Source organism: Melozone crissalis, unplaced genomic scaffold (genome assembly GCF_028551555.1).
Source record: "Melozone crissalis strain CALT ecotype California unplaced genomic scaffold, PUWL_Pcris_2 ptg000062l_1, whole genome shotgun sequence".
NCBI classification, from domain to species: domain Eukaryota; kingdom Metazoa; phylum Chordata; class Aves; order Passeriformes; family Passerellidae; genus Melozone; species Melozone crissalis.
This window is the reverse complement of record NW_026535840.1, coordinates 4,229,673-4,239,867: the sequence shown is the minus strand read 5'-3', so window position 1 is coordinate 4,239,867 and position 10,195 is coordinate 4,229,673. Positions and strand designations below refer to the sequence as shown.

Here is a 10,195-nt window from a genome sequence, read left to right as displayed (position 1 = left end):
CAACTTGAATTAGAACAATATGACATGACAAACACAAAGACTCAGGCATGACTGGGTACCTTTTTCTGGGCAGCACGAGTCTGAAAAAGGACACCTGTTAACAAAGGATTAACCCTTAAAAACAATAGCCTGTAGCATAGTCATACAACTCATACATGATGCATAAATTCCATTCAAACACAGGATTCCCTCTGGTCATCTTCAGCTTCTTCCACTGAATCCTGACAGTGCCTTCGAGACAGCAAGAAGTTCATAATGAACAATGAATTCTTTTTCTCTGAAAGATTGAGATGTCCTGTGGCTGCTATCTCAGTGAAAGTCCTTTCTTTAAAAAAAGAACCTTACATAGCATAGTTTGTATTTAACAATTTTGTCATAACCTAAAATTAAATTAAACACAAAACTTAAGAGAACATATGTACATTAAAGCTTTAAAACAAGATATATAATATTACATTACACCAAGAGAAAAGTAAAACAGACATGTACCAGTGTACATATATTTAGTCCAGTGGAGATACATCTGTCACCTAAAACAGACTTCAAAATTACATGAGGCCAGCCACATGCAAGAATTTATACAATAATAACTTTGTAATTGATAAAGAACAATTTCTTAAAAACAGTATCCCACATATAATGAGGGCAATGCACTCACAGCAGGCAGCATCGGTGGCAGGATGGATTGCAGAGACTTTTCCTTTACAGCCCCAGCCCAGCGCTGGCACTGGGGATGCAGAGGCACTGAGGTGACCCTGAGAGGAAGTGCAAGGCACAGGGCGCAGCTGAGGAAGGACAGCGCTGTGCTGGGCTCAGAGGTGAAGCTGGCACTGCCCAGCGTGGAGAAGGTCCTTTGTGCAGCCCCTGTCACAGGGCAGCTTGGGCCTTGCTGCAGACATACGGCCGCTCGTTGGAGCAGTTGTCACCCATCAATCTCCTGTCAGCCAGGTACACACACTCGGAATTGCCGAGGACAGGAACCCTGCAGGGAGGAGCAGAGGCAGCGCTGGCTGCCAGGGGAAGCCCTTGTGCCCCTGTGCCCGCAGGCCCTGCCCGGCTCCCCGGCACTCACCGGGAGCTGTAGCTGCTGCCGTCCCCCCAGTGCAGGCGCTCGCCCCGTCTGCGCAGCCCGAGCCAGTAACCGACATTGTGGCAGAAGCGGAAGAGCAAATCCTGCCCAGGAGAGAGGAGTGGGAGCTGCCCCGGCCCCTCGGGGGGACACGGGCCCGGGGCTGCCCCCGCACGCCGGGGCTCCTTCCCTGCAAGGCCCCGGCCCAGGGCTGCAGCCCCGGCCCTGCGAGCACCGAGCCCGGCCCACGAGCGCCCCCAGGCTGCCCTCAGCCACCCCACCCCGCCCGCAGCCCCTCACTCACCATGGCCTCCTCATCCTGGGCAATGGCCAGGGAGGCCCCGAGCTCGGAGCACCGTTCCTGACCCTGCTCCCACCTGCTGAAATCCCGTGAGAAGTAGTAGCAGACCCCATTGTAGCCCACCCAGCCATGGGGACAGCACAGAACCAACAGCGGAGTCGCAGGTGTGACTGGAAGCTGTGGTGCTGCAGGGGGAAGAGGAGAAGCTCTGAGGATTCCCCTGAGCAGGGAGCAGGGAGCCCGCTCTGCCCCGAGGGGCTGGGCCCACGCTGCTGCCCCTCCCTTACCTGCCAGCACAGCCAAGGCCGCCCCCAAAGCCAGCACCAGCACCAGGAGCAGCAGAATCAGCACCGCCGTGCACACGGGATGGCACCTGAACCATTCACCTGGAGCAGGAAAGAGCTGCTGGCTGCCAGAAGCAGAGCCGGCCCTGCAATCTGCTCAGCCCACGGCCAGGGAGCAGAGCAGGGAGCCCTGAGGCAGTGTGGGCCTCCCTCAGCTGGCAGCCAGAGAGCCAAGAGCCTGGCCACAGGCAGGGACACAGCTGTGGGCACAGGCAGGGACACAGCTGTGGCCACAGGCTGCAGCAGGAGAACTGCACAGCCTTGGGGGCAGCTGGGGCTCTTGCTTCCAGCCACGCATGGGGCCCAGCAGAGCACGAGGCCTCTTCCAGACATCGGCAAACAGCCACACACCTGCCAGCCCTGGCCTTGGGAGGGGACACGGGCCCCTGCCTAGAGCCCACAGAGGTGGCTCTGCATTCACCCAGGAATCTTCTGAGGCTCCTTTTGTGTTCATTGTTGGTTGCTGCTGTGTCCTGGGGAGCCAGGGGCTCCCTCACACTCCCATCCCTGGTGCAGAATCCATTCTCCACATCTGCACTCACTGCACACTCACAAGTGGCATCCCCCTGCTTATGCCAAGAGGCTTCTTGGGCCCCAGGCAAGTCTGAAAGCGCAGCTGCTGTTCCCTCCTAGAGATGCCGGGACTCATTGGCAACGCCACCCATGGAGAGGAGTTCACTCTTCTGCTCACAGGCGCCATCTCTCTAGACAGAAGAAACAGTACCTTGCTTTGGAGACATCAGGAGTGCTGCTGGCAGATCCTTTGGGAGCTCGGCCTCGAGAACAGCTTTGCAGCCGCGCTGATGGCACCCTGAAAGGGACACGGTGAGAGGTCGCTGCTGGTGCCGGCCGTGCGGGGGCTCAGGAGGGCGGTGGCAGCTGTGGCTGCGCTGTCGCCGCTGCCCAGAGGTGCGGCAGCAGGTGCGGAGACAAGCGCAGCCTGCGGGAGCTCTGCGGCGGCCGCAGCCGCGGCCCCTGTGGCTCTGCAGCCGCTGCAGCCCAGCTCCGTGCCGGGCCGGGCGCCGAGAGCGCCTGCGAGCTGCCGGCTGCTGCTGGCCCGGGGCAGCTGCGGCTCGGAGTCCGCCTGCCGAGGGGCGAGAAGCAGCAGCCCCGGGCTGCTCACCGTTGTGCCCCGCATGATTCCCTGCCCCGGCGCCTCGGAGCCCGGGCACAGCGAGCGCCGCCACGGCCGCTGCGGCTCCCTGCCTGTGGGAAAAATGACCAGGTAATTTTGGCTTTTGCATTTTTGTATGAGCCTATGCACGTTGTTAGTGAGTATAATGATTTAGATATAGTATCGATTCTAACTCTTTTTAGCTTCATGTTAGTATAATATAATCTATCATCTTAAGTAGACACCATATTGCCCATAGAAATGATAATGTTATGAATATAGTGTCTATGTATCACCTATGGAAATGATAGTGTGATGAATGTACTGTGTTATAGACCTGAGGAAAACAATGGGAAAAAGACTTTTTTGTGACTAAAAACAGTGTAAGGCCATCCACTGACCAACCTGTCCAAGAGATAAAATAACGGTGACAGAAACCAGAGCACCAGAGAACAATTAGAGACTACTATGTTAAAATTAAAGAGAACATACTAAAATCTTATCCAGAGGATGTGAAACAGCTGGATGGAGACACAAGAAGAAATAAAATATATGGATGGGACACTCAGGATGTCATGCAGATAAGAGTGTGAAGAAGGCAGAGAAAGAAGATATGAAAATATCAGAAAGTTCAAAAAAAGTTCTCAATAATACATTAAATACCATTAAATATTTGTACTTCAGCGAGGTAACAGAATAAATAGAACATTGTCTGTTTACCCCGGTGTGTTCTTTCACTGTTGACCAGGAGCACCCAGTGCTCTAAGTATTATTCCCTTTTATATCCCATTACTATTATGACCATTACTATTAATGACCTTTCAAAAACACTAAGCAGTGAATTCCATTTTCCTCACCTGTCGAGGGGAGGACCCGGCACAAGGAATTCACCAGTACCCCCGACCGCCCCCCGCCGCAGCCCCCTCCGCCCGCGGCGAGGCACAACCGAGCGCGGGTCTCACCTGGGCTGGAGCCGCCTCCGAGCCCCGGGCGGGTCCCAGCTCGGCTCTCCCCGCTCGGCTTTGCCCTCGCTGCCGCCGCCGCTTTCCCCGCTCCCGGGGCTCGGCTTTGCCCGGCGGCTCCGCTTGGCCCCGGGCCAACTCACTGCCCCCCGTGGCTCCCCAGCCCTGCGGCGGGGCGAACCCCCGGCATTTGCCCAAGGGCTCTGACTGCCCCTGGGCACTGAAGCCTCACGGAACGTGTCCTAGAATGCCGTAATCATGTGCTGAAATGCTGCTTTAAAGTTAATCTTGTGTTTTTCGTGAACTCTGATTTCTCTGAGAATTGTTACTGGAGAGATTCAAAGTGGTAAATCCAGTGCCTCATTATTTTTATCATGTGCAGCACAACAGAATCGAATTTCTTTAACAGAATGGTGATATGCTATTACACTAAATACTATCTGGAGAAGCTCCCGGTTTTTTGCACACTTTGCCAAATTCTACATTGCTGTTTCTTTCAGTGCAATTGCACTTTATAAGGTCTTAGTAAATTTATGATTCCATAAAATTTGTGGCTACCATGAGTTTTTCTCAATGTTAAATTACATAGGGTCAAAGTATTTGTCACACTTTTCTAATCCCTCCAGTAAATCCATCAGGCCGTTATTGCAACCATTCTTATTTCATTTTCAGTGCGTTTTGGTAGTAATAGCATCAGAATAAGTCACATTTTGTAGTACTCAGAACTTCTAAGAATATTGATTGTTAGTTCGGTTCTGTTTTATTTGAATACGATTTTAGTGTTGGTAAGATTAGGCACAGTTAGATCTGAGTAATGTTAACTGTTCCCAGGATCTCTCCCAGTGCTGCCAGCGGCAAAGCCCTGGGGGCACAGCGTGCTCTGCTCTTGCAGAGGCGAGACTGGAGCTGTCAGGAGAGCAAACCCGGCTGGGAAAGCGTTCCCTGCACAGGAAGGTGTCTCCCCGCTCTGACCGCAGAGGGAGCTCAGCCTCCGCTCTTGACTCCAAACCCTTCAAGCTCCGAGCCCGACTGCCCGAAATTGGCTCGGCCCCACTGCCCAGCGCCCTGCTCAGAGCTCACACGGCTGAGGGGGCAGTGCAGATTGAATAATGAACGCTGCTGGGCACGGCTTTAGCTCTGAACTACACACTGTCACACGGGAACAAAACCCTGAACGAGGATGGGTTCCTCTTGCTGGCACAAGGAGAGAAGCAGAAATCTGACAGGAATATTCTTCATCATTCTGCCCAGGCTTTGTCAAACCTTCCAGCTCTTGCACCTCGGGAAATAACAAGTGGCTTCTAAGCAGTGCCTTTGATGTCACTGAGCAAGTTATTATGGATTAATCTCACACTGGAAAGCAGCCTTCACACCCTACTGCTCTTGGCATCACCCAAAGAGTTTGGAGGCTGCTGCCCAGGGAGCTCCTGAGTTGTATCTTCCTTCTCAATCTTATCTGCGCCTATTTTAATTGTAAAAACATAAATAAAATGCAGGGAGCATTGGCCCAGGGTCTCAGGACTTGCATATCTCTGCCAAAGAAAGGGAAAAAAGAGTGTTTGTCCCAAACAACAGTGTTTCAAAGTTAATGTTATGTACATATATTTCAATAAGGAAAAGAGGAAAAGTGAAATATCAATTACTGTGCCAGTGGTGCTCCAGCCTATTTCTGTTCTCTTCTTTCAATTCTAGCATCTCTATGAATACTTAATAAAACCCCATAACTAAAAGAATATTTAATTCTAGCCAAAGGAGAAGCAATGTGGCTGCAGGCTTGTGGCACTGCCCTGCCTGGGTTCCAGTAAGGGAGCTCATCCCCTCTGCAGTTCCAAGCCAGATCCCCAAGTCCTGAGCATCAGCTTTCAGCTTTTTGAACACTGAACTGGAAGCAAAGCTGCTGGGGAGGGCCGTGCTCCAGGCACATCTGTGCCATTTCATCTCTCCAGCTCTCTCAGCTCAGCTTGGCTCTTTTCCTCTCCTTGCTGGCTTTGGCTCATGCATTTCTTGAGGGGCTGCCCTGCACTGACCAGAGCATGAACTGACCATCAGACAAACAGCTCCTGGCACTGTGGCTCTATCCTAAATGGACCATTGCCCAAAGGAATTCCAGGGCCTTAATTTCACTGACTCAAGATGGCTTTTAAAGGAACCTGGTTTGATGCCCTCCATTTCTAAACAAGGAATGCACAACACTCCTGCACTCCCTGCCAGGGTCATTCTTTGAGCCTTGCAGAAAGGCTTTAAAGCAGCACAGAGCTTGTTAAGCACCAGCAACTTCATCCAAAAGTCAAATTAATGACATGGACAGAGCCTGACTTAAAATCTATTTTAAAAATGAATTAAAGAGCAGTTGCATTGCCAATTGACAAGATGAGAAAGGTTTCCTTAGCAGTTGTTGAGATGACAAAATAAGGGAGACGACAGAGCATGGAGTGGGGGGAAGAAGGGGAAAACCTTCATTTGCACAGTGGGGTTTTAACCATCATGGTTTAACACCCACTGTGCAAACCCACACCTCAAGGACTTGCAGAAACCATTCTAATCTCAAGAAAGGGAAAACTTCCTGGGTATTTATCATCTCAGCAAGTGCCTAGGGAAGCGTTCAACAGCAGGAGATTGGAGTAATTTCCAGGAATCAGACATTTTATTGTGTATGACAAACACTGGAGAAGTCTAAGGGCCATTTCTGGGTTCGATATGATTCTTTGGTAATTGTTCATTTATTAATTTTTGAGGGTATTTAGTTTTTTTCCCTGCTGGCGGCTCCTGACTCCCTTAGACAGGGTTGTTAGTTTTTGATGATAACTTTGGAGTGGTCGGTGCTGCTGTGGCTCTCATTAAAAACTCCCTTCTGTTTCTGTTCTGTCCTGGGCCAGCGAGTCTCCCTTCTCTGCTGGGATGGGTTTGTGCCCCACGAGGGGCCGGGTGATCCTTGGCTCACCCTCAGCACTGGTGGCCGTCCCCATGAGCTCCCTGTGCACACTCAGTGTGACTGTTTTGGCTCTTGGGAGAGCCCCCATGGGCGCTGCCAGGTTGCAATGGCCGGGCTGAAGCACAGCAGGAATTGCAGTGCCCTCTGTGCCAGTGCCCAGCACAGCTGTGACATTCACTGTTCCCCTGCCCTGGCTCAGGCTGCCAGGGGGCTGTGGCTGCTCACTGGGGACACCTCCCACCCAAAGGCCATCAGCTGTGGGCTACAGCTCTCGGGGCTGTTCCTTGGTGCACAGTTGGCTTAGTTAAAAGCACAGGCTCTCCATGGGTGTCTTGCTCAGTTACAGTCCCTGGCAATGCAGCCGTGATAGCTCTGAGTGGTTTGGGTTGAATTACTGCTGGAGTGCTGTAAGCAAGAGCTAAAGCTATCAGCTCTCGGTTACAGTGTACTGAAATAATAGTTGGGAACACTGAAAATCTAAGCATTATGTTTTTGTCTCTGCTTAGAATTATAATATCTTCTCTCTGTTGTGAAGTACTAGTAACTCCTGTGGGCATAAATTGATGACAAAAGTTTGTTTAGAGGTATGTTAATGCAGAAGTTGTTAGTTTGCATCGTGCCCCTGTGGGTAATAAGTCGGGGTTGCTGGGGAGATTTCTGATGATTTTACAAATTGCGTCTGCTCCAAGTTTGTTTGCGATGGAGCCGCCGTTCTTTGTTTTGTGACACGGTGGCGCTGTGAGCTCTTGTTGAAGCTCCCGACAGAGGCTTTGCTGTTATGTTAAATTTGGAGCGACAGGGATCGGTATAATGTCTCTCTTTTTTTCTTTTTTTTTTTTTTTTTTTTTAAATTGAGGGTAAGTATCAGGTGATTTTGTATTTTTCTCTGCTTCAGAACTGTCTTTTTTAAAAATGACTGAGTATTTTTTTACAGTTAAAACATGGCTATTTAATGGGATCTACCTGGAAAGCAGTGAGGGTCTCTTCAAAATAGTTTTGCTCTGAGCCTCAATAACTCTTTGGAATTTATTTCCCAGCGATTCTTTGGACTTTGTAAGTTGTTCCCCCAGTGTGGGAGCTTGTATGGTCACGATGTGCTGTGGAGGGCTGAGCTCACCACAAGCTGAGAGCATTCGTGGCACTGTTGGTGGCTGGTGTGGTAAAAGAACCCTTTTACATTTATTGTTTGTATCAGTAAAGGCAAGGCTTTAATTCCATGAGGATGTGCTGTTTCCTTAGGACACTGCTGTTGAACTGCTCATGCCAAGAGATCTAAAAAGGCAAGAGAAGGTTTAGTTGTGGCTTGTTGAATCAGAGAATCGGCATTTTTTGGGGTTCTTGCAGTTGTACAATAAAAAGATTCTTTCTGGCTACATTTCTAATGTCTCTTATTCCTGCTCTAGAAAGGGATTCGGTTTGGTCTTCAGCTTTATGGTTTGGAGGATCTCTGGCTAATTGACTGATTGTTAGTTGGGCTTTAGGACTTCTAGCAGAGCTCTCCATTGATCTGTGAAGATGCTTTCACTGTTCCAAGTCCCACAGAATATATTGTGAGTTTGTTAAAATTAGAGATTAAATATTACAGCAGTCTGAAGGTGTGAGGTGATAAGAATCATATCTACTTCTCACTACATTATTAAAATACTGGGAGTCTAAGCTGTTGTTATTAAAAGGTTTTCTTAACTTCTCGATATCCTAATGGGCTATAGGCTTCCACCGAGGATTAGCATTATTTTCCTTATATCAAACTGGCACAGCAAGGAGTTTTCTGTATGGTGAATTAAAATCTTTATCTTGCACGAGTTTAGGTCTAATCTCAGCCCAATCAGTCAGTTCCCGTTGTGTGTTCACGGGGCTGGGATGGAACGGGTTAACCTCTTCCTCTGACCCAGAGTCCGTGCCCTGCTCCATTTCCCCATGGAGGAGTTTGCCAATCGCGGGTTTTTCTCTCGTTGCTCTCTTTCCCGCAGCCAGAGCTCGGGTTTGTGCAGCGCTGGCGGAGCAGCCTCGCTCCTTGAGCCGGGCAGAGCTGCCCTCGCTGCCGGCCGGGCAGGGCTGGGAGATCCCGGGCGGGCCGGGGATGGCAGCGGGGGCTGAGCCGGGAGAGCGGCGGGGGCTGCGGGGCAGCGCCGGGGGCAGCGCGGCTCCGCTCGGGCTTGCGGGGCCTCCGGGCAGGGCTGGAGGGAGGGAGGGCTCGGAGACACGGCTGGGGACGCGCAGGGGCTGCGCACAAGAGCGGGGAAGGGGAAAACTTTGAAGGTTCTTCAGAGAAGTTCATTAAAGTGTAATACGGAGGTAATAATTTTGTGGTTGTATGGTTTTGGTTTATGGTAAAAGTATTGTACAGTTTGAGTTCAACTGGGTCTCAGAGGGAAGGTGAACACAGAAGTGTTATTTATAGTTGGAAACTGCCTTTCAACTTAAGACAGCAATTTTTTAGGTTTTGTTTTGAAATATTGTAAGAATTAGATCTTTAAGGATCTTTCAGGCTTTTATGAATGTCTTTGTGTTGCTTGCATATTTTGTGTTTGATTATGTTTTTTAAAGCTTGCTTGATGTTGTGTAATAGGAGATAACATTGGTTTCTCTTTGACTTGAGCTCATGATGTAGGTAAAAGTCTTGACAGCTTTTTGGGTTTTTGTAGAAGAACTAATTCTTTAGGGTCTTGTTTCTTTGTAGTAGCACTGAACAAAAAGTACTTTGAGATTTTTTAACTGCTGAAAAGATCGTTGAGTTTTTGTTTTTATTCTAGTGGAAGTATTGTTTTGTTGCTTCTTTTAGTTTCTATAAAGACGGGGTAATTGAGAAGTGTTTTAAAATATTTTATTATTAGTCTTAATAACGAATGAAACATAAGAAATATAAACCTCAACGTTGTTTTCTTAAAAGCTAACTTCTTTCTTAATTACAATACCTTAAATATGCTGTTCAAGCTATAAGCTTTTACAACACAATACTACTATATTACTTCTAACACCAATCACCTCTATTTTTACCTCACATATTCCTATTACAAAGCATCCTTCATGGTTCTAATTCTCTAAACTATCTACTCTTTTTCTCAACCCTTGTTTACATATATACTCTTTTATATAAACTTATTGTATTTTACAACCTTTTTGAATTCAACCAGACGATAATACCATCTCTGTTCCATAGCTTTCCTAAGTCAACACACCTGATCTCAATATTTACATACAGATATATAAGACCGTATGAACGTTCTATCAATGTTTAAAGATTCTGCACAAATCCGTTCCTCGCGGCTCCGGAGCAGCCAAAGCTCGGAGCAGCGCCCGAGGGGCAGCGGGGGCGCGGCAGCGGCAGCCGGGTGTGAGCAGGGCAGGGAGAGGCGAGCTCAGGGTCCCGGGCACCCGAGCAGGGGGGACAGGGCCCTGCGGCACTGAGGGGTGACACTGAGGGGCCCGTGCAGGGGCTGCTCTCACCAGCACAGGCTCAGCCCACAGCCCCA

The 10,195-nt window shown here is 49.4% G+C and overlaps 1 protein-coding gene across 1 annotated transcript; it reads right to left on the bottom strand.

Annotated features, from left to right (window-relative positions):
* Positions 1–754: 754 nt before the first annotated feature.
* LOC128944883 (C-type lectin domain family 2 member B-like) lies at positions 755–6,810 on the bottom strand. The gene is made up of 5 exons (XM_054288345.1): positions 6,732–6,810; positions 1,658–1,774; positions 1,374–1,555; positions 1,073–1,173; positions 755–982 (listed from the first exon to the last, which is right to left on the bottom strand). Exons 1-5 carry the CDS (start codon positions 6,808–6,810, stop codon positions 868–870), a joined length of 594 nt encoding a protein of 197 aa, XP_054144320.1. The 3' UTR covers positions 755–867.
* Between the last annotated feature and the right edge of the window lie 3,385 nt (positions 6,811–10,195).